The sequence below is a fragment of the Artibeus jamaicensis genome, unplaced genomic scaffold (assembly GCF_021234435.1).
Source record: "Artibeus jamaicensis isolate MK-2021 breed Jamaican fruit bat unplaced genomic scaffold, CSHL_Jam_final contig_64, whole genome shotgun sequence".
In the NCBI taxonomy this organism is placed as follows: Eukaryota; Metazoa; Chordata; class Mammalia; order Chiroptera; family Phyllostomidae; genus Artibeus; species Artibeus jamaicensis.
Window position 1 is genome coordinate 12861467 of NW_026521911.1, and position 25452 is coordinate 12886918.

General features: G+C 39.1%; 1 protein-coding gene and 1 pseudogene across 1 annotated transcript in view; both read left to right on the forward strand.

The window, feature by feature from the left end:
- CCDC83 (coiled-coil domain containing 83) overlaps positions 1-25004 on the forward strand; it is a 48785-nt gene extending 23781 nt beyond the window's left edge. The window contains exons 5-10 of the mRNA XM_037167644.2: positions 3695-3786; positions 6162-6230; positions 14415-14536; positions 19522-19601; positions 20138-20337; positions 24727-25004. Of these exons, the coding sequence (XP_037023539.2) occupies positions 3695-3786; positions 6162-6230; positions 14415-14536; positions 19522-19601; positions 20138-20337; positions 24727-24897 (734 nt within the window). The 3' untranslated portion in view covers positions 24898-25004. The remainder of the gene's footprint in view (positions 1-3694; positions 3787-6161; positions 6231-14414; positions 14537-19521; positions 19602-20137; positions 20338-24726) is intronic.
- LOC119065541 (bromodomain testis-specific protein-like) lies at positions 8464-11181 on the forward strand (annotated as a pseudogene).
- Positions 25005-25452: the final 448 nt, after the last annotated feature.

Sequence of the window (25452 nt, forward strand, 5' to 3'; positions counted from 1 at the left end):
TTTCAAATAATACCCAGCATTAGTCTAGTGGGCTACATCCTGAATCAAAAAAGAAATTCTATCAGAAATGAGATTGGAATGTTTGATATATTCAAGCAATGACTTCAAATGAGTAAGAATAATAGAGGTTGTGAAGATGGGCATATGTAGCTGGAATAATGAAGAATTCTGTTTTCTTATTCTCCAGATGTCAAGTTAGACTATTCCCCAGGACCTCATGAACTCTCTTGTTTATAAATCACTGCCTCTGTCAGACCCTCTTGTTTTGACTCCACTAGAGACAGGAACTGACCATCCTGACCCCTTTCTGGCCACTCCACAACCTGGGGAGCTCTCCCCTTATTCATTTTTACTCCTCCTCCTCTTTCTCACCAAAGTTGCCACTGAAAGTTGCTATCATGCGCTGTGGCTACCCTGTGCTGAAGCCTCAGATTACTGCCTGACAAACACTTGAAATTTGCCAAATTTAATTTTCTTCAAAGCATTTTCAATATCTGTTCTATCCCAGGAAGTGCAGTAATAGAAAGATATGGAATCACATCGTGTGTTCATGGATCGGAAGAATTAACATCATTAAAATGCCCATGCCACCCAAAGCAATCTATAGATTCAGTGTAATTCGTACCAAGATACCAATGATGTATTTCGCAAAACTAAAACAAATATTTCGAAGATTTATATGGAACCTCAAAAGGCCCCAAATAGCAACAGCAATCTTTGGGAAGAACAAAGTTGGAGGAATCACACTACCCAATATCAAACTATACTATAAGTCCATAGTAATAAAAATAGCCTGGTACTGGCATAGAAACAGATACATAGATCAATGGAACAGAATAGAGACCCCAGTAATAAACTCACACCTTTATAGCCAGTTAGTATTTAACAGAGGAAGCAAGCACACACAATGGGCTGAAGATAGTTCATTCAATAAGTGGTATTGGGAAAATTGGACACATAGATACATGCAGAAAAATGAAACTAGACCACCTTCTTATGCCACACACAAGAATAAATTCAAAATTGATTAAAGATTTAAATGTCAGGCCTGAAACCATAAAATTCCAAGATGAAAACAGAAAACCCTATCCAAGATAGGCAGAAAAACCTTGGATATTGCTCATAGCAATATTTTATTTACTGTATCCCCTCAGGCAAGGGAAACAAAAAAAAAAATAAAAGAAATGGGACTATTTCAAACTAAAAAGCTTTTGCTCTGCAAAGGAAACCTTCATCAAAATAAAAAGACAACCTACTGAATGGAAGAATGTGTTTACCGATACATCTAATAAGGGTAAATATTCAAAATCTATAAAGAACTTACAAAACTCAACACCAGAAAAACCATATTAAAATGATTTATCCAATTAAAAAATGGGCAAAGGACCTGAACAGACACACTTCTCCAAAGAAAACATATGATGGCCAATAGACATGGAAAGATGTTCCACATCACTAATTGTCAGAGAAATGCAAATTAAAACCACAATTAGCACCTCACACCTGTCAGAATGGCCATCATCAATAAATCAACAAACAACAAATGCTAGTGAGGATGTGGAGAAGGGAGAACCCTTTTGCCCTGTTGGTGAGAACACAGATTGGTGCAGCCACTGTGGAAAGCAGTATGGAGTTACTTCAAAAAGTTAAAAATGGAACTGCTTTATGACCCAGCAATTCCACTTCTGGGAATTTATCTGAAGAAACCAGAAACACTAATTTGAAACAGCATAGGCACCCCTATGTTCATTGCAGTGTTATTTAAAATGACCAAGCTACGGAAGCAGCCCAAGAGTCCATCAGTAGATGAGTACATAAAACCACTATGGGACATTTACACAATACATACCAGCTATAAAAAAGAAGAAAATTGTACCCTTCGTGACAGTATGGATGGATCTGGAGAACAGTATGCTAAGTGAATTAAACCAGTCAGAGGAAGACAAATATCATATGATTTCATTCATATGTGGAATCTAATGAACAAACTGAACTTACAAGGAAAACAGATGCATAGATGGAGAACACGCTGACAGCTCTTGGAGGGGAGGTTAGGGGATGGAGGGACTGAGCAAAAAGGAAAAGGACTCGTGTAATGGACAACAGTGTGGTGATTGCAGAGGAGAGGGAGTATAAGGGGGATAAAAGATAATGGAAAAAATACAATAAAAAAAGAAAGATATGAAAGAGAAGATTTTACAATATGCTTTCTGAGTTTTCATCTATCAGGAGAAGCAGTTATGCCAGTAACAGATGAGGTACAGATGACGGCTGAATAACTCGTGCCTAGCTCCTTGGCCACCTCCCCAGAGTCTGGCCTCAAGCTATTGAAAGACCAGACCTGCAGATCTCCGCTATAGTTGTAGACACGAGAGTTCTGCTTTGGCTGACTCCTCTGTGGAGAAAATTTTCCCTTGAAACAATGCCCTAAATGGCAGCTGGGTTCCAAACCACCACTGGTATTGTACAATACTATTGTCTGGTTACAGAGTAAACCAAACGGGTCTCTGTGGGCCAGTCCAGAAATCCAGCAACTATAATTGTCAACGTCATTTGTATGGAAAAATACTTTCTGACTTCCAAATATGTATCCTTCAGGCACTATAAATATACCGTAGATGTTATCCTAAAACAAAACTAACTTTGATTGTTCTTGGATTTGGAGTAGTCCAGTTCCTTCCTGTTGCACGTCATTGACTTGCTCACTTTATTCAATGTTTGCTCAAATGTTACCCCCTCAAAAGAGCTGTCTCTTGTCACCCTATCTAAAGTAGAGAATGTTAGTTTTTCTTCAGCACACACACCTCCACCTGAAACACTGATTTACCTATTTATGGTCTGGCTTCCCACTAGAATGTACATGTCAGAGAGGCGGTGGTTTGTCTCTTCTCTGCCAGTTCTATCTGTGCCTTAAATAGTGTCCCACACATCAAAAAAGCTTGGTAATGATTTACTGTATGAAACAATGAGCACGCTGGACTGATTTTTCCAGTGCTACTTCTCTCCACTCTGTAAAGCAGCCCTTAACGTCACTGCTTCTCAGTTTCCTTACATCGGGAGGGGTGTTGGTTACATAATCTCTAAGCAACTATCAAGGTCTAAAATGTTATGATCCTTTGCACTCTCAATTCTAACATCTGTGACCTAAGGAAACCCAGAGAGGACAGAGAAGCTGCACTTCTTCATCTCTGTCTTCTTTCTTCCTCTGAGCCTCAGAACCAAGGCTACAGCTTTTCTGAAATAGCCCTTCTGCTGTTCTCTCTCCTCATGTTGTGCTTCCTGCCCCAGGAAATGCAAGCCAAGAATAGTGGGAATTTAGTTCGATGAAGTCAGAGGTACAGGATGCTACTCTAGCATGTGATCAAAACTGCTTTATGTTTCTGTTGTGGAATCAGACGTTGTGTGATATGAAGGGCAGACTACAAACTCTGCCTTTGGAGAGACATTCCTTTCAAAGTACAGATATTCTTGGGAGAGATGTCATCATAAACTGATTCACATTAAGGTGTGAGGAAGTTATTGGGGCATTTCTGCTAGTTCAAGGTACTAGATGTTTCAGTAAAAATGTACCCTGCAAGTTCAGGGTAAAAATGTGTAGGAAAGGAGAGGTGAAGAGCATGGAAGATAAAATTTACTAACATCATACTTTTACCCAGGATCAGCATTGTTACAGCTTCTAATTTCCTTTTTAAAGAACAGTATAAAATTACTCTGGAAGATGCTAGAAAGAAAATAATCAGAGAAACTTTGTTGCAACTGGACCAAAAGAAGGAATGGGCCACAGAGGTATATTTCAATTTTTTTATTAAAAAAAAATTCCCCTTATTTTTTTCTTGTGGTATATTTTAATAGTTAAAAACTTGGGGTCTTAAGTTGGGAGTTCTAATTTAAATTACAGTTTTACCACTTATTGGGTGTATAAACTAAATTTGTTACTTGACTTTTCTGGGCTTTGGTTTTTAAATCTATAAAAGGGGGACAATAATAATATTTACCTTTAAAGAATCATGAGGATTGAATGAGATGATTTAAGTAGCACAATGCTTCATAAGAAACATGAGCTCAGTAAATTATTATTCATTTATTTTTAGGTATAATAACAATGCCTATTAAAATTATTAAATACAGTTTTGGATGAATTATAGAATGAATATAATTTATCTAAAAAATACCTTTTTCCATATCCAAACCTAAGAGAGTATACTTTACATTGCTAGGGCTTAAAAAAAATAGGATATACAAAATGTTTAAGGTATTGTTTCTAATCTTAGGTTTTTTAATTTCTTTGGCAAAAATATCTGATTCTTTTCTTTTCACTGTCCTTCCCTTGTTCCCCAAATATCTCCAAAATCAGCAAGGTCCCCTTTAGGACTGTCTTTTCATCTGGAACATTCCTTCTTCAGAATCATAAATATCTGGTCTTTTCTCAAGTTCTTCATTGAATTTCAGTTGCAACTGTTTGTTGCTTCCCTATTGATTCCATTGTTCTTTTATTGTTATCATTCTATTGTATGATCTTTACTGATTTACACAGATACAGAGGATTATGAAAAACTGACCAGTGGTTGGTCTGCCCACTCAATTGGTCCACTTTGTGACTAAATGTGAGAAAATGGTGAAACCAACAATTAAGTGGTCTGACTGAAGAAGATTCAAATGTATATGTAGATCAACTATGCTTTAAATTTACATGCTCAGTATATAATGAGGACTGTTTTGCTGTTCCTAGCATTTTACATTTAAATCTCTCAACAATTGTATAAAGGAGGGACTTGCTAATGAGGAGACAGAGGCAAGGAACAATTCTGTGACTTGCCCAGAGCAAGTGGCGGGATCAAGATTCGATCCAAGGTGTCCCCTTGAGAGCATAGCTCTTACTCATTACACTGTACATTTTCTTCTCTCCCCATAACCAAACACCCACACACAGGAATAAATTTTCCTCATTTAATCTGGCTATTTTAGCATGTACTTTAATATCTTATCATCCATTGTTGCACAACCTTGGCTGCATATTGGAATCACCTGAGAAATTTAACCCAGGTGAGGCCTGCTGCCGCACTCAGAGAGACGCTCACATAATCGGCCTGGGATATTGCCTGGGCTTCTGGATTTTTCAAAGTGCTCAGAACATTCTCATGTGTGGTCAAAGTTGAAAACCACTACTCCTTTGTTAGCAAATTAAGCCATTAGCCAAATAATTTTGGGTATTAGTGTCTTCCTACTTTTGTCCAAATGAAATTGTGTGTCTGAGGGAACTTCAGAAGTGTCCGTTGTAGCTGGAATGTAAGAGTTCCTGGTTCCTGGGGAATGCAAGTCCACTCTTAGTTTAATTAGCATGGTTTAAAGAAAAAAATTTCATTGCAAATCTTCCAACTCTAAAAGATACATCCACCCTTAACATATTCCTGTCCACGTTTATGAACTAGAAGATTTCTCCTAGCTTCTCTTCTTTTGCTTGTGCCTGTTGGTTGCTGAAGTCGTAACATGATATCCATACAAAAGCACTTTACGGATAAACACGATCTGTCATCCACTATAAAGTACTGTTGGGTAAAACTGTAAATATCCAAGTAATTAAAAATGAATTTACATTTCATGAACCTACTGACTAAGGCTTTTTCTGTTTTCTTCATCTAAAATGCCTTTTCTGCAGCAGGCTGTCTAGCTATAGCTTGCCACCCTGAAACTATTTCCTGTTGACTTTGTAAATATTGTTATTACTGACATGCAGGAATCTTTCCAATGAGAAAGGTAGTAATGTAATTTTTCATACTTTTGGGTTACATTGGGTTATGTTTTTGACCATAAACTTGAAGAATGTTTGATCACTACCGTTTAACCATCTTAATTGTGGATCAGATCACTTACTGATTTGATTTCACCGTGGCAGCTGGACTCCATCACGATAGAGGCCAAATTGCCTGGGCAGCTGTTGTCCAGTTCTCTGAATCACCTGTGTGGGGCAGAGTAAATTGGTAAAAACAATCTAGTAGGATAGCAGAGAAAAAACAGCTGAACCACGAGTTCTTAGGTATGTTTCAAAAGTATTTGCAAAACATAACTTAAAATGAACAATCAGATAAGTTGGTTGAGTATCATCATTGCTAAAATTGTGAATCGCTTTGTGGCAACTCCTTAACAGAGAAACTTTGTTTTAGAATGCTGTGAAGTTCATTGATAAGGGCAACTACCAACATATCTGGGAGAATGACTGGCTGAAAAAAGAGGTAAGTGGAATTTAAAAAAACAGTTGGCTTTTTCTCATTTTTTTGAACTAGAGAGGACTTTTCTCTATCAGCTGCAGTCATGGGGAAAGCACAGAACAGTCACTGACTGAGGCAAACTAAAACCCAACCGGGGTCTTAGTCTTAGTACAAACTGCTACTCAACGAATACCATAAATAATTTTGGCATTAACCGGTAATCACTTTTGACATCACAATTTGCAAAATATACTCAAATGTACAAAGCTTCTGAATGCCCTAAAATTGACCTGGTCTTCCTCAGGACCCGATTCCTTCTGAGGGATGGCAGCAAGGATAAAGGGTCATTCTGCGTTCATTGTCTGTTGCTGTGAATTGCCTCTTTGGGATAACATGGTCTCCTTCAGATAAATGTTCGGTCTTTTAGATTTTCTCTCCTCCCTCTGAACTCCTTTAAGATGACCCTAGCGGTGCAGGGAGGTGGGGCTTACATGCCCTCTTGTGGGGAGTGTTGGTTAAAAGAGCTCAGGTCTAGGGGTTTCCTCTGGATCCTCCCTCCCTCCCTCTTTGTTAGTCCCTCTGCTGTTCAGGGAGTGTTTTCAGCTACTCCCTGCCCTGGTGACTTCTAAATGGACTTTTCTGGCCTTGTGGACATTGTGTTGCAGCCAACACCAAACCCAGAGTTACAGTCATTTGCCAGTGGTCAAGATGTCCCTGCCCACTGCAGTCTCTACATCTGGCCCTAGCCTGGTGCTCAGGCTCTCTCCATACCTTCTCCTGGAGAGCAGGCAGGAACTCGTGCACCCAGCTGTCCACCTGTCTCCCTGTACCAGGGCTGTAACCCTGCCTTGCTGGATGTGATTATGTGGGGGCCTCTAGATCTCCTTTATTACAGGGTGTGGTGCTTCCCGGTTTTCCTTGCATTGCATGTGCTAGTCCCTAAACCCTTACCTCCTTATCCTCATCTGCCTGGAAAACTTCAGCTCTTCCTTTAAACACGTGATTGTCAATTTCTTCATGAATCATTTAGTAACTCCGCCCAGGAAGTCTTAAGTGCTTTCCCCACAGTGCTGTCATTTCACTGTAACTCTCACTTTTATAAAATATGTTGAAATCGTCTGTCTATGCATCTGTCTCCTCCTGGCCTAGGGTAGGCCATGCCTTTTCAACTATATACCCATGAAACCTCATCTATGCTCGTTGAGTAGTTATTGAATGAAAGGATGTCCTTGAGTATAGACATATTTACTGGAAGGATGAATCAAGTATATGGCTCACATCTTGGGTGAAGGTGTGAGAGCATGCTGCTGGGTGAAACAGGCACACAATCTAGGGTCTAGATGTTACAGGGGTGCTACAGGGTTGAGCAAAGCTCACTATGGTATTTTAAAATCCCTTTACCCACAGACAGGTAGACACTGAACTTCAGCTTTGACACCATCTGTGAAAGGAAACTCACTGTCTTTTGAGAGAATTCACTTCAACTACACACATCTCTTATGAGCCAGTTATTAGCATGTGTTTCTCAAGGTACATCTTCAGCACTAATTTGTGTGCATCCTTAGCTCTGGACCTATATTTTAATTTGTCTGCCAAACATCTCCAGTTGGATGTCCCAAAGGCACTTCAAACTCAACATACCTAAAGCAGAACTCATTAAATTTCTCCTTAAATTTTCTCTTTCTGCATTGCCTTTTGCACTGTCTGCTCAGATACCTAAAGTAAAAATGTCACTGTCACCTTCTCCCTCTTCCTTTTTCCTTGCTCCTTATTTGACTAAATAGAGTTAGTGAGTCTAGGAAACAAGAAATTTAAAAATGAATATGCTTTCTATGATACAGTTCTATGATATAACAATTATTTTTAAATTGCCTTTATAAAGTCATGATCCACACTATCTCCAAAAACCAATCAAAGTGAATCCCCAATTTTTAAACATGTGTATTCATTTGAGCCACCGTGAGGGCGAGAGCGGGCCCTGTCGGACAGTGGAGAAGTCCTCCCTGCACCACTTCACCTCATGCCAGCTGAAGGGCACGGCCAGACAAGATCCTTCTCACACGGGAGGTTACAGGCTTTCCCCGCTAGCCCCTGACTTGTGCTTTAGAAAGGCCGAAAGAAATACAGTGAAAGATTGCAGTAACTTAAGTCATCCAAAATTAAGGCATACGTGATGAAAGAGCTTTCGGTACTTGTGTAGGCGAAGGACATGTACTTGTAGATGACATTCGAGTATCAGGATTTGAAGCAGTTAAGAATGTCTCTGCCGAGTGGACACACAGCCATTGTTAACCCTTCACCACCAGGGTATATAAATACTAAGACAAACAGGTGACTGACAAATCAACTGCAGTGTCTACGAAAAGTTGTATTGAAGGCTTTCTGGAAACACATATTTTCCTGGCCTTTTGGCAGCCAGTGGCTGCTGTGAGACTAAAGTTGTCTGATTATTTACCACGTTAAAGAACCCAGTGGATTACATCCAGTTAAGAAGCTCTTGGAACATAAGTATTATGTGCAGGCTTCAGAGTGTATAGAATGCAATGTTCTCAGATGATTTCCACAGCAAGCCTGGAGATGACATTCTTCTTCTGACACGAGCACTAGAGGTGTTTAGGCAGAAATTGTTTCGGATGCCGTAAGAAGAGCAAGTTTTGGGTGGTAAGGAAAGACTGAAGAAAGGCACTCAGCAGAATGTTAGCAGTTTCCTCTGTTAAAGAAAAAGTGTCCTAAAGCACTGGGGAAAGTATTTAAGCAGCAAGTGAGTCCCTTTGTAATTCCTAAAACACCTATTTCTCCTTTACATCTGGCACAAGGTACTCTACCCACCTTCACCTCCCAGTGGCTCCGGTTCCAAGGAGTGTGAAGAGGAAAGCAACCTCAACTCCTACAGCTTCAGTAGTTAACGCTGGGGGCAAACGTTCCCTAGCATGTACAGAAAAAAAAGTCAGCAAAAACACCTCCTATAAAAGAAACTGCTAAAGAATGTTTTGCCAGATTCTTGGCAATAATATAAAGTTTCTGTGAAAAGTGTTAGAGTAACAGAACAATTAGGGCACTGTAGTGAGATTCTTAAAGAAGTGCTTGCAAAGAAGCACTTTTCATATTCATGGGTCTTTGATAATCCTTTAATGTTAATGCGGTAGGATGCCATAACTTCAGTGACTATCATACCGTGAAAAATCCAGTGGATTTTGAAACTGTCAGACAAAAATGGATAACCAAGAATATAAGGATGCACATGAATTTGCTGCAGATATCAGATTAACCTTCATGAATCGCAACAAATACTTCAGATCATGAAGTAGTGACTGGCAAGAATGCTCCAGGATGTTTCTGAAATACATTTTGCAAAGACCCCAGATGAACCTGCCCAGAATATGCCTGTCTGTTACATCAAAACAGACACCACAAAATCCCTTCGTAGAGAAAGCAGTAGTGAAGCTTCCTCGGAAGGTAAGTCTTCTGGTGAGTCTGGAGATGAATGAGTCTAGGGTCTTAAAAAGCTTCAGGTGTTTAAGCTTAAAGCTGTGCATCAAATAACCACAAGTTTTGTCCCAAGTACTTTTCCATAAGATAAAGAATGAGACATCTAAAAGGGGAAAGAAAAAAATGGTTAATAACAGAGATGAAAATCCAAGAAGAAAGTTTAAGTGAGTGAAATGAAAGGAAAAGTCCAAGAGCAATCAGCCAAAGAAGAGGAAGCAACAGGTCTTGGTTCTGAAGTCTGAGGATAAAGATAAAGCTAAACCCATGAACCCAAAGATGAGAAAAGGCAGTTAAATGTGGATATAAATAAACTCCCTGGAGATAAACTGGGGAGAGTCGTTCCTGTAATACAATCAAGAGAGCCTTCACTGAGTAATCCCAACCCTGATGAGCTGGAGAAATGGACTTTGAAACACTGAGAGAACTAGAAAAACACATTGCTGCACGTCTAAGAAAATGACCACTGAAACCTCACGGTAAGAAACTAATGAAGACTAGAGAAGAGTGTCATTCACGGAAAACAACAGGAGCTGGAAAAGTTGGGTGTTAATAATCAGTTAAATTCCAGAAAACGTAAAACAAAATCTGAGAACACCCTGTCATCCAAGACTGTTGGAAGTGTTCCTGACCGAGTGAAAGCAGCGGCAGCAGCTTGTCGGAGTCTGAAGGCAGTAGCAGTGACTCAAGTTCTTCAGGTAGCAGTGATTTCGAACCAGAAAGGTTACCTCTATTCACTAGAGTTAAGCAGAGTGATTTTCCTTTTAAAGAGGAAGCAGAGACACAATTTTCTATGCAAGATGCAATCTCTTGTTCAACTGCCCTTGTTCATCAGTCTGATGAACACCACTAAATCACTACCAGTTAGCATTTAAGCATCAAGAATTAAAACATTTACAGTGTGAAAAGCATTTCACCTTTGTAAATCCTGTCTCCTCTGGCAATCTTGAACAACACGGGTATGGCCTGTGATGCACTGGTCTGGTAATGACACTATGGTGTTAGAATCTGAGAGTCAGGTTCCCGTGCACAAGGATATAAAGATCAAGAATGCAGACTCTTGGAGAAGTTTAGGCAGACCAGTCAAAACATCAGGTGTACTGAAACCCTCAGAGGAGCTCTCCAACCAATTTAGGAAAGCAGCAATAGAACAGGAAGTAAAAGCTCAGACACAGGAACTAATATGGAAACACCTAATAGGAACAGAATAGAAAGTATCCAAAAGTACTTCAAGAAAATCACAGGGATCCTAGCTTCAGTCTAGATTTTTCCAGTAAGATTCAAAACAAGTGCCTTGGAGAAGAGCAGAAAGAATATTGGCAGTCATTGGAATCTCAGGGTGAATGAAACACTGAGATTATGGCTTCTCAAAAACCATAATTTAGCAAGTGAGAAAGAGCAAGAGCAAAGAAGAGAAGCAATGGCTAGTACCAGTGGTATGACTCTTCAAAGCAATATTATGACAATGTTGAAAAGCAGCTTTGGTTAAAACTCAGTTTTCAGGTTAACCATCAACTTAAAATGAATGACATAATAGATTCAAATGCATATAGTACAATGATTGCTTTTGGACACCAAAATACCGTTCTTATGTTGTATTTTGACTACTCTAAAATGATTAAACAATTTTCACTTCAAAAATAAGTATTTATATTAATTTAAAAAAACTTAAGGGGAGCTTAATAGTTTAAAAATATTAGGAAGGGATTTAGTACTTTTATTAAATCAACAGTATGATCCTAATGATAATTTAACAGCTCAAATCTTATATTTTATAAGATGTCATAGATATTAATTAGGTTTAGAGAAAAGATCATAAAAATTTATATTTGACTAATAAGAAAGGCTGTTTGTGCCTTGATCCTTCCTACTCAAGCCACAAATGACATTTCATTTCATTTTATATTTTTCCTTCTAGTAATTTGGTGGCAATAAAAGACAGAAAAATGTCAAGTTTAATTGAATAATGAGCAAAAGGAGCTTAGTAATGAAAGACAAATCATTTTAAGGAAATTAATAGACTTATCTTCATTTCAATAAGTATTCATTTTAGCATTGTTAAATTTACTCACAAAATTAATTAAAACCATTTCTAGATATAAGTTCCATCAAGAGAATTGAAAACTTCCTGGGTAAAGAACAATCTATGTGATCTAATTTATTTATTTATTAAAGGAATTAATCTCTTTGAGGAGGGTTTTGAATGCATAAAGGAATATTTAGTAATGGAACTCCTGAAAAGATTTCTCCATTTAACTCTCTCTCGACAGTAACCAAAAGCTTAGAATTCAGGGGTGGCCACGAGATGTCCTGGTGCATGCCTTCCATTGCCTGGTTTTATTTAGCATGCTGAGTAGGAAGATGAAGAAAACTGAAATTTCTAAGTGATTTGGACTAACTTAAATGGAAAGCCAGAGGAATTAGACAAAAGGATGCAAACAGGTTAGCAATCAGCGTTTCCAGTGTGAGGAGGCATAATGCTAACTTGGGTCTTGCAGGGAAAATTTGAAGAACATACATTTTATTCAGGATCCTAAATCCTTGACTAAATTATGAACTATTAAGTTTTAAGTAAATTATCTGTCTCAATTTCTTAAGTGCCTTTCTTGGGTATCTGGGGGAGAGCAGGGTTGGGGAGGAAAGGAAATCTTCTACTTTCTCCTTTTCACTTTCTTACCCCAGAAAATCTAAATGTATTTGTTTGGTTATAAAAGAAACTAGTTTCCATTTTCCTAATATTCAAAAGGTTGGGAAGGAAACAGACCCTTATGAGAACGTTACTTATTACTCTAAAGGAGTAGGTGATGTCATCGGATATCCTTAGTTCAAAAGGTTGGATTTAACTCCCTGAAAGGGCCCTCATTCCCAGGTTTGGAACGAGACCAAGAACTGTGTGTGCTACCTCCCAAGCATGCCAAGCCCTTAGGTCAAACATTTCCAAATGTTCTATTAATTCCTTCTGTGTGCAACTCTATAATTTTTCTCATCCCTTGACATTTAAAAATTATAAACTTTTCCTTAAGGCATCCAAGCTTGTAATCAAACTTGTAATCAACACATGCTATCCTAAAGCACTAACCCCTAGCTTTGTAATCTATTCTTATGGACTTAATGGTTTTGCTAAATTATTTAAGGCAGGTGGATAATACATGTTCTTCTTTCTAACTCAAAGCCACCAGTAATATTTGAGCCTTTACTATGATGCTGGTATTGTTTTATAATTATTTGCATATTTGTTCCCTGGATTGTAGACTCTCTTGAGAGCAGCCATGCCTAATTCTCTGTTGTATCCTTCTACATCTAGCGCAGAACCTCATCATAGTAGGAATTCAAGCATTTAATAAATGACTTATGTGACAGAGGTATGCATGTGGTCATGCACGGAATGCTTCCAGATTCTAAAACACAATAATTAAATCTCAATTGCAAACCAAAGAAGTTACTCATCTCTTTCTAAGTACTCATCTTCGTTACACTCTGGGCAACTCCTAATGAGAGATATTGCATCTAACCCCCATGGTTGTCTTGCCTCATATTTCCTTAAGACACATTAATTTTTTCCAGTTTTGGGAAAGAGAGAGGTGAGTTGCAGATTCTATTTAGTAACATGTTTCTATATATTCTTCCCACTATCAAGCCTTCTTTAGACAGAGTTATCAAAATACACTTTTTAAGAACTGATCAGAACTGTATCAAGGTAGCCAGCAAATTTTGCTCATATTTGAGTTAGACGTACTACTGTCTGTTAATGACCTTCCATCACCGGAAGACAAAAGCCAGACTCTTTAGCATTATTTGCCTCTTCCTTCATTATCCAGTTCCCCTCCTACTTCTCCCAATTCCCACTTTGTATCTAGCTACACAAAAATAATTGTGCCTTTACACATGTAGTTTCTTCTGCCTAGAACGTACAGTCTCCTTTCTGCCCAGGGAAACCTTACCTAGCCTTCAAGATCTGTTAATTCTCCCTTACTACCCCCACCGCTGACACCTGGCAGACACAGGCCAGGTGAACCTGAGTCTCCTCCCACCACACCTGGACAGTTTCCTGTGGCTTTATCACACTCTCTTCTGTTTTTATCACCCTCTTTCTCACTAGGCTAAGAGACACTGAAAGGCTATTTTATCTTGTTAATTCTTTTTTAAAAAGTGTACTATAGTTTTTGACACATAGGCATGCAGTACAATTGAATGAATGAATGAATGAATATTTCATCTACCTGATATTTCTCAGAACAGCCTCAGTACCAAAAGAAAATAAAATTATATTATAGAGTCATATAGAAAGGGCTCTAGGCCTATACTTTTTTTAAATGCCATAACTTACTTTTTTCCCAGTATTATTAGTTTTCTGTGTTGTTTATAACTAACCTTATATATATCCTCATTTAACTATTAATATACCATACTGATAATTAATTACTTATTTCTTATTTATCTCTGCCTATAGCCTCATCTATAGGTAAAGTTTTTAGAGAGTAGGAAAGGACAATTCCTGCCATTCAGTAACAACTGCCTAACCCTGCAAACAAGTTCTGCACACGACCTGGAACAGTCACACCCATTCCTCTCTAGAGAGGAAGAACAAAGCAAACCCAGTAATAAATAATGCAGGGTAGATCTTCCTCTCAGACAAAAGCACTTTTAGGAGTTGAATTTCTCATAGAAGACTAAATAAAACTAAACAAGTACCAACCATCCATTCTCTTCTTCTGAGAACAGGTTGCAAACCATAGGAAGGAAGTTGAAATAATGGAAAAAGCTATTCATAAACTGGAAGAAGAAAATTTGGTGCTCATTGATCAACTATTCAACTGTAGACTTGTGGATCTCAAAATACCCAGGTGAAACTTATTAACATATCTAGAAAGTATTTTGTAAATATTTGTAACTGTAAAAAACTGTGTTTAAGGATGATTTAATTCTTTCATGCTCCAGCCAAATTGCAGTGGTTGAAAAGAAAGGAACCCTCAAAATGGGCATGGTGAAGGTATATTATTAATATGGTCAACCACGGGTACAGTGCAAACTTTGACTTGCTTTTTCTAGCAGTACACTGCAGTAGTAATAGCCAACACTTACGATGAATGCCACAGGTGGTGACCTTCAGAAGCCTTCAGGCCAGCAGGGAATATGAGAATCAAAATAAATGCAGAACAGTGCAGCAGAAGGTGTATGAGGTACGAAGTTTGCACAAAAGAGAGAGCGATCAATTTTGCAGCAGCTTCCTGAAAGTGTTCTGGGTTTCTAGTTACTTTGTAGAATACAGATTTGTTACCTTTGATACTTGATAGAAGAGTCAAACTACTTTCTAGGCAGAGAAAATAGCCCGGCATTCAAAGTCACATCTATGCCCGCACAAGAGAAACCACACGTGTTCATGGCTTTGTCAAACCTACATGGCTTTGTAGGTTTTTTACCTGACAGAGAAGTCTTTATACACCAATTTTGATGGAAAACCAGGACTCTGAATATGATGGAATTAAAACTCAAAGTGGCATTCATGATTTGGACAAGTAGTCAGAAGTAAGAAATAATCTAAATATAGCATGTTTAGGCAGATAGGGGAAAGAAATCACAAAAATGTAGGGTGTACGTGTGCAAGATGGGAGAGAAATGTCTGCATCTAGGAATGAAGGCAAAGAAGTTCAACACAGTGGAAGGGCCAGGAAAACATTTCCACCCAAGTAGTTGCTTGTGTGGTGTAGAAAAGTATTATCTGAGTACAATAAAGAATAGTTTACGAACTTCCTAATGTGTCCCAAGAAAGGTGGATGCAGATAAGTTGTAAGGGTTTTGTTTGGTGGGTTAAGGGGCAGGGATCAGGATACAAGATTGGAGAAATGGGCAGATAGTGCACTTACTTTATAGGGAGAAACTGGGTGGGGCAGGATAGAGAAAGAGGCCCTGGAGAGGAAAATCCCATTGTAGGTGATGTGGACAGTCAAGTTGAATCAACTGGTTGATTGGTGGACTCCTGTGTTGCCAGACTCTCAAGCTGATGCCCTCAGGGCCCCTAGCAAACGAAGCCTCATTGTGCCCCAGAAGGCAATGCTCTTTCTTGCCTGCCCTCCTCTCTGTGGTCAGGTCTCCAGCCCCACCCTCCTGCCTCAGCTCTAATCCTTGCTATCTGTCCTAACTGTCCCCTTCCTGTTTGCTGTGTCATGTGCAGTTTTACCCTATCCTCTGTCTTCCCCGCAAAAACCTTCAGTAAAATTCACATTTTTCATCAATGCTTTGAAAAGCATTGAAAATGCTTTAGAAAGTCATTTGTTTGGCTTTTTTGAGGGACAGACATGAGTGCTTAGTCTAGCTTCAGAGCTGGGAGAAATTAAATCAATATCTGTCCAAAGAAAAAGGAACAGCATGAGAGACGTTTGTACGAACTGGGTTAGGCGTCCCAGTGTGTGCTGCCGTAGCACCCAAACTCTCCCCTCGTAACCAGCATTTCATCCCACTGGTGATTCCTCATTTAATGTCTGCTTCCCTGCTCGCTTGTAAACTCATTGAGGCAACCTTTTAGAACATTTTAGAAAAATCTCCAGAAAGAAACAGAGGAGACACTTATCAGTTACACTTTTTATCCAGAGGAAAACTTTATATATATTAAGGAGCTATTACTATACCCACTTTCAAGTCAAAGAAATGTAATATATATAGTAAATTTCATAGCAATTGCTCTTTCTGCCTCTTTTTTTGAGAATTCAGTCCGGCATCATACTAGTAGCGTGCTGAGAAATAGACATAACTGTCCTCAGTGGATGTGTAAAGTTCTATTTTCTTATTTGGATAAAGAATGGGGTTTCCCAACTGGAATCCCCCTCCATTTTTCCTTCACAACTCACACAGAACGCCACAGCTTTTGTTTGCTTCGTTAGATGAGGTGAACGTCTCCCAGAGGTGACTGCCCAGAAACTCAGCTGTCACAGGGTTGAGGCTAAGTGGACTAATACCTAACATTCTTTATATATAACATATATAAAGAACATATAATAACATTCTTTAAAATATTTTCTATATTGTTAAATATCAAGCATTGCTGCCCTGTGGCCAAATGTAAGTGACAATAAACTAATGATTAAGAAAGAAACAGATTTATGACGGTTAAGGCATTTAGTAAGATCTTAATGATTCAAAATGGTAAAACCAGAAGAGAATTCTATAGCCTGGAGTTTTAGCCAAGATGGAGGTGTAGGTAGAAACCCTTTGCTTCCTCACACAACTGAAAGGAGGATAACAACCAATCTAAAAATCAATGAACCATCGAAATTGCCAGAACATCAAACTGCATGGAACTCCAACAACCAAGGAATTAAAGCAAAAATCAACCAGAACAACCAGACCTGCAGCGCAGCAAGGAGGGTTGCCCTGCCCAGGTGAAAACCTAAGACCTGGCCCCTTACAACTTATCAGCTGTACCAAGACAAAGAAATATGGCCCAAATGAAAGAACACAGCAAAACCTCAAAAAGAAAACTAAGTGATGAGGAGGTTGCCAACCTATCTGATGGAGAATTTAAAGCCCTGGTAATCAAAATGCTCACAGAACTGACTGAGCTTAGTCAAAAAATGAAAGAACAAATGAAAGCTACCCAAAATGAAATAAAGCAAAATATTCAGGGAACCAACAATGACAAGAAGGAAACCAGGATTCAAAGCAATGATTTGGAACAAGAGGAAGAAATAAACATCCAACTGGATCAGAATGAAGAAACAAGAATCAAAAAAAAAAAAAAAATGAAGAGGCTGAGGACTCTCTGGGACAACCTGAAACGTTCCAATATCTGAATTATAAGGGTGCCAGAAGGAGAAGAGCAACAGCAAGAAATTGAAAACTTATTTGAACAAATAATGAAGGAAAACTTTCCAAGTCTGGCAAAGGAAATAGACTTCTAGGAAATCCAGGAAGCTCAGAGAGTCCCAAAGAAGCTGGACCCAAAGAGGAACACACCAGGGCACATCATCATTAAGTTACCCAAGATCAAAATGAAGGAGAAAATCCTAAAAGCAGCAAGAGAAAAGGAGACAGTCACCTACAAAGCAGTTCCCATCAGACTGTCAGCGAATTTCTCAAAAGAGACCTTACAGGCAAGAAGGGGCTGGAAAGAACTATTCTAAGTCATGAAATCCAAAGACCTACATCCAAGATTGCTCTATCCAGCAAAGCTTTCATTTAGAATGGAAGGGCAGATAAAGTGCTTCTCAGATAAGGTCAAATTCAAGGAGTTCATCATCACCAAGCCCTTATTATATGAAATGTTAAAGAGACATATGTAAGAAAAAAGAGGATAAAAAATATGAACAGTGAAAGGACAGCAAACTCACAGTTAGTAACAGCCACACCTAAAACAAAAGTAAACTAAGAGGACAGCTAGATCAGGAGCGGAACCATAGAAATGAAGATCACATGGAGGGTTAGCAACAGGGGAGTGGGAGGAGGAGAAGGGGAGAGAAGGTACAGAGAATAAGTAGCATAGATGGTGGGTAGAAAATAGATGGGGGGAGGGCAAGAATAGTATGGGAAATATAGAATCTAAAGAACTTGAGACACATGGTCATAAACTAAAGGGGAGAATGGTGGGGAGGGGGTGTGCAGGGTGGAGGGGAAATAGAACAACTGTAATGGCATAATTAATAAAATATATTTAAAAAAAGAAAAATAAATAAATGAACCTAAAAAAAAGAAAAACAATTAAAACAAAAACTAAGCAAACAACCAGAACAGGAACAGAACCAGAGAAATGGACATCACACAGAGGGAGGTCAGTGGGGAGGGGGGAAGGAGGAATAGGGGGGGAAGGTACAGGGAAGAAGAAGCATAATTAGGCATAAAATAGATGGGGAGAGATAAAAAATGGTATAGGAAACAGAGGACTCAAAGAACTTACATGTGCAACACATGGACATAAACTAAGGGGGGTGGAATGCTGGAGGGCTAGGGGGACAAAGTGGAGAGAGGATAAAGGGTGAAAAATTGGGAAAACTGTAATAGCATAATTAATAAAAAATAGTTTAAAAAAGAGAATTATATGGCCTGAGCCATGTATACCTGCAGACCAGAGCTACATATGAAACTAAACTTTACCAACTTAAGTCTGAAGAAGGTTTTACAGGTATAAATATTTTGTGTAATAGTTACATTGTTTTCTGGAGCCTTCAGCACTTTGAATTATACTTTATTCATGACAGGTGTAAACTAGGTGCTTTGGTGCTGAGCTGCTAAACAGGAGGGGTTGTTTACATATCTTCAGAGGTCCCATTGCTTCATGCAAACCTCATGGAAAGGCCATACAGATATGTGCAGAGCTTTCAAGGCATTCTGTTTTTCTGATCAAAAATTCAGTGGGGCTCTGAAAAGGCAGTAGGGAGCTGCATCGGCAGGCAGAGCTCATCAGCCTTGTAGCTGAAGCACGCTGCTCAGTGAAAGCCAGAACCTAGATGTCATCTTGGATTCCTACTGCTCGCTCTTTCTCTGTTTCTCTTTATTTTAAAACCATCCTGTCGAGGCCACTCACATTGCTCATCTGGATTACTACAACAGCGACCTAACCTGTGTCGTGCTCACTCTCATTTCTGGGACTTTACGGTGTGTTATTTCCTTATCATGGAATGGCCTTCCTTCACTCCAAGACCCATCATGGCACAAACAATCACCCTAAAATACTGTCAGCCTGTCTGCCACCCCACTGGGCCTTATATGCCTCAAGGGTAGAAACTGTGTCTCATCTTCATTTATGTGTCTCTAGCACCTAGAAGAGGGATAGACAACAGTGAGCCAGTAGCATGGTGTTTGTTTACTGACAGACGGCTTTTCTTATTCATTCTTTTAGGCAACTATATTTTACCCAAGCAGCTGGACAGGAAGCGCCACCTGAAGAAATGCCTTTGGAGTTGCCAGAAATATATATAGGTATTATTTTATTGTAATGGTAATTTTTAAAAACCCTTATTGAGCATCTACTATGAACAGACACCTCATATGCAAGTGCTGGTCAGGGAATAGATAGACACCACACCCCCTCCATACTCCTCCACTTCTTGTAGCACTTGTCCTAACCTGACTCCTTTCTCCGGTCCTATTTTCACATTGAAGTCACCATGTTTCACAGGGAATTACATAGATACTGTTGGAAAAGGATGCTGTATTATCTACACTGGTGTGGTTTCCCATCTAGCCAACCAACCAAAATACCAACATACACAAAGGTTCCCATGACCACTGTAACTTATTCACCAACAGAAGGAAATACAGCCTAGTAGTGTTTCAGAAAGTGGGGTTCACTCTAACATTAATACATAGATTCTACATTTCTTATTCTCAAATTCATCTCCTAAAGAAGATTCTCAAAGGCCTCTCAGATTATACATGTGACAAAGTATGTATTGTACTTTTATTTTTATGTGTCCAAAATATATACATAATTAGTTTCTTTTCATTCATCCCAGAGGAGTCCAAATTGGAGCCCACAAAAGTGGAAAGTGGAGACATGATGAGCTCATCAGTTCAGATCAGTGCCTTACAGCTGAGTCGTGAGGGTAGCATCAGATCTGACCAGCATCTGGAAACAGATGATGCTAGCTCATGTCCAGAGTTTGGAGCCTGTGATTTGAAATACTTACTATATGAGGATGAGCAGGATTTCAAGGTAAGATTCCGGAGTAAATAATTTTGACTACTAAGATAATGCTGTTTTGTTAATGGAGAAAACTAACCTAAAATATGGGTACTGAAAAATTCTATTTGCAGTTATTAGTAAAATTTGTCCACCATTCACATCTCTTGTTGGTTACTATTTTTATCCCTACCTTGCCGAATTTACTACCTATATTTACTTATGGACCTCTATTACTATACCATGTAAGTTATCTACTGCTACATAACAAATACACCCAGACTTAGTGGCTTATAACAGTAATTGCTTATTTTCTTTCAGGGCTTCTGTTGATTAGGACATTGGGAAGGGCCCCACTGCACACTCCTCACTCGGACTCTTAGACAATTACAGTCGCATGTTGACTGGAGCCGCAGTCACCTGAAGGCTTGGTGAGGGCAGGAGGACCCATTTCCAAGGGGACTCACTCACATGGCTTGCAGGTTGATGCTGGCTAGATGGGGGCCTCAGTTCTTCTTCACAGCGGCATCATTACAAGGAACGGTTCTTGTCCCTATGTTATGGTGTCTGGCTTCTCCAGGAGCAACCAATCCCAAAGGCTAATATGAAAGCTTCAATGTTCTGCATGACTTAGCCTCAGAAATCATACACCATTTCTTCCCTCATAATCTGTTTTTGGCTCATGCTTCACAACCTCCTAAATCCTTTCAAACAAGCAAAAGCCAGACTCAATGAGTCCAGAGTCCTTGTACCTCTTGCTAAGTGGCCCCAGCCACAGCACTCACAGCAGCCAACTCAGATTCACAGCTTGGCTTTGCCAGGGAATCCTGAAGCCCAGAACAAGTAGCATCTCAGATGCTTTGTAGTGCAGGCGGGGTGGCCCTGTCACAGAATACAGGTGACATTGGCCTGCACCACCCAGGAAAACCCAGAGCCTGCATACCCAGTGGACAACTACAGACCATGTCAGAGCACCAACATCCTGCCCCTGCACAGCTGATCTCCACAGAGAGGTTGGTGGTCAATGGTTACAGCCAGTCCTTGCAGCTGACTGGCCTAGGTAAATCCCTTCCATTGATCTGCCAAAAGCAACCGAGCCTCAACTACAAGAACAGGGTATACTCAGCCACCCACACAAAGGGTGCACCTCAAGTACACAGCTTGGGTAATAAGGGAATCTGTGCCACTGGACCCTACAGGACAACTACTACATTAGGACATGCTACCAAGACAGGGAATCATAACAACTATACCTAATACATAGAAACAAACACAGGGAGGCTGCCAAAACAAGGGGGCAAAGAAACATGAGCCAAATGAAAGAACAGATCAAAACTTCAGAAAAAGAACTAAACAAAATGTGGATGAGCAATCTATCAGCTGCAGAGTTCTGAACACTGTTTATAAGGATGCTCGTGGAACTTAGTGAGGACCTCAGCAGCATAAAAAAGATCCAGTCCGAAATGAAGGATACACTAATTGAAATACATAACAATACATGGAAACAACAGTAGAAGGAATGAAGCTGAGAATCAAATAGATGATTTGGAACATAAGGAAGGAAAATAAAAACAAACAAATAAACAAAAACAATCAGAACAACAAGAAGAAAAAAGAATCCAAAAAGACAAGAATAGCATAAGCAGCCAGTGGGACAACTTCAAGCATTCCAACATTCACATTATAGGGGTGCCAGAAGGAGAAGAGAAAGAGCAAAGAATTGGAAATCTATTTGGAAAAAATAATGAAAAAAACTTTTCTACTTTAACAAAGGAAATAGACATGTAAGTCCAGGAAGCACAAAGAGAACCGAACAAGGAATGGATACAAAAAGGCCCATTCCAAGACACATCAAAATTAGAATGCCAAAGGTTAAATATGAAGAGAGAATCTTAAAAGCATCAAGAGAAAAGAAGTTAGTTATCTACAGGGGAGTTCCCATAAGACTGTCAGCTGATTTCTCAAAAGAAACTTTGCAGGCTAGAAGAGATTGGCAAGAAATATTCAGTCATGAAAAGCAGGTACCTACAGCCAAGATTGCTCTGCCCAGCAAAGCTACCATTTAGAATCAAAGGGTAGATAAAGAACTTCCCAGACAAGAAAAACTTAAAAGAGTTCATCATCACCAAGCCATTATTATATGATATGTTAAAGGGGCTTATTAATGAAAAAGAAGATCAAAACTACCAACAATAAAATGGCAATAAACACACATCTATCAACAATTGAATCTAAAAAACAAACTAAGCAAACAAGAAGAACAGAGATAGAATCATGGATTCAGAGAGCATTTTGATGGTTGCCAGATGTGAGACGGTGTGAGAGAATGGGTGAAGAGGTGAGAGGGTTAAGTACAAACAGGTAGTTACAGAACAGCCATGGGGATGTACAGTACAGTACAGGGAATGGAGTAGCCAAAGAACTTATATACATGACCCATGGACATGACCATTGGCAGGGGGATTGCCTGAGGGAGTGGGGGGTTCTGGGTGGAGGGAGGTACGGGGGAAACATTGGGACAACTGTAAGAGCACGATCAATAAAATATAATTTTATAAATTGTTTAAAAAATAAAACCTTTTGTTACATTCTAGTTACTTTCTTACCAACTCTTTGCTATTTTCCTTCTTGGTACTACCAATATCTTAAAAAGTTCTCCTAGAACCTAAAGTCTTATAGGAGAAAGAGGGATATAAGAAGGCAGAAGAAACTGGATAAATCCACAAAGAACTTTTAACTAAAACTCAGTCCTGCTACCATTAAGTGACACAGTTAAAGACTAAAGTTCTAGTCCCTATAGCATTCAAACACCCCCATGAGTATCTTGGAATCGTGACACCTAGTATGTGATAATGATCTCAGGCTAATGGACAATGTCTACAAAGTTCCAAAATTGGAAACTATTTGGTTGAATGAAAGACTTTCTTACCAATTATGTAAATTTTTGATGTGGTGAAAATGGCACTGGGTATGTTAGGGACTAAATTTATGTCTTTCTGCTTCTGCCCCTGCCCCATTCATATGTTTAGGCCCTAACACCCCATGTGACTACGTCTGGAAATGGGTTCTTCAGGAGATAATTAAGGTTAAATGAGGTCATAAAGATGAGGCCCTAGTATGAGAGAACTGTGGCCTTATAACATTAGGCTCTACCTTGTGGGACACAGTGAGAAGGGGTCTACCTGCTAGCCAGAAAGAGAGCTCTCTCCAGAACCCAGTAATGCTAGCACCCTGATCTTGAACGCTCCATCCTCCAAAACTATGAGAAATGAATTTCTGTTGTTTAAGCCACTTAGTCTGTGGTGTTCTGTTATGACAGTTTGAGCAGACTAACACAGTGTATTAGGATTCTGAAATATGTGGTAGATGTCTATCAATCTGCTGTACTCCTCTCTTTCACTTATGATAGTTCCATAATTATATATTAAAAAACTAAATACAGTCATGTGCATTCTTGATAAAATACTGACTTCTTTCATTCTTTCATATTCAAAAATTCTAATAAATATTTATTGAGGACCCCATGACATTCCGGGTACTTGTTAGATGCTTGGGGACTTAATGGGATGAACAGGAAGAAATGAAGTCTCAAAGATACCTATATGGCAGGCCCTGCCCTCAAATCACTTACATGCTACTAGAAGACATAAGAATATTATTAATTACTGTGCAAGAGGAATGTACCACCTCTACTGTCTCTCTGACCAGTCTGTGAGCTTATCATTGCACCTCAGCATTTGATACACAGCTTGGCACATAGTCAGAACTCAGGAAAGGTTTGTTGAAGCACCGAAAGAATTCGAAAGAAAACATTATGACTGGGGAGGCTCCTCAAGGAAGGCCTGAGCTGTTTCAACCTAGTTTGAGGGTGGTTGTGGGATTTCACATAGACCTTTAATTCCTTTTCTCGATATCACACTACACTTGGTTTGGCCGAATATTGTAAGTTTTACTTATATAGTAGCCAGGGGCCCTTAAAAAGTACAAAATTCATAAGAATTTGTTCAATGTTAGAATATTAGTCAAGGTGGTGTTTGCAGATATTCCCCTTTGTTCTTGAATAATACAGAAAACTCTGCTATGGTTATATCCTATCTATAGCCAACACTTTCTTTTACGAATTAAAGAGCTTACAGAGCCTGTAGCTCCCCATTCTAGATGGTGCCCCTCCACCCAGCCCCCGGAAAGGCAAGCCTGCCAGATACTCTGCCTGCTCTCTGGGAGAGCTTGCCTGCTATGTCCCACTGGGTGTGTAAGTTTATGGAGTGGTTTTTTCATTTTTAGTAGTTCTCATATGTCACATGTTGTACAGCATTTGGGCAATTAGGAGGGAAATGAAATCCATCAGATAAAGGAAACCTTATTTATAGGGTAACTTGCTGAATAACCTCTCCTACTCTGTTCTGTGCCTGTTCACTGTAGAGTTATGTAAACTTGGGCCCCCTGAAAGTGAAGCTCATGCGTGTGGAGAGCAAGAAGATGCCAATTCATTTTCAAGAGAAGGAAGTTTCAGACAAATTCAATGAAGATTTCGGGAGCCCAGAAAGCCTCATCACGTATAAAATAATGAAGTCTTTTCTCTCTAAGAAATAAAGTTGCAAAGTAAAAACAAGTTTTTTTTTATAAGTTTTCTTTGGGATCTGAAACATATCAGTTGTCCATTTGATTTATACTTTGGTCCATTTTTAAACAAGTTGTTATTTCTAAAGGTCATAATTACATTTAAAATAAAAGTTTCAAGTATTGAGCTATCCATTTACTTGCCTGGCCTGAGTGACAAAAAAGAAAGTACAATTTATATCATTATATTCAAGGAATCAGAAGTATGGCAGTGGGCCCAAGATGGTCTTTGAGGCTCCTTACCACTTAAAAATTCACAGATTAATCCATGATTCCAATATGAAATAGTTTGATTAGAAATTTTTCTAACAAATGTTTAGAGGTTGGCATAGCACTGCTATACATCTTTCCTCTGAGGATGCTAAATGGTAGCTGGCTGTTCCACGGTTCAAGCCTACTCTTCTTTAACCTTCTCCTATTTATAATGAATATAAAGCATTTTACAAACAGATAAATTTGAGGGTGGTAATTTATTATATCAAAATATCCCACCAGTAGGTTCCTCTTCCATCAGCTATATAGAATCTA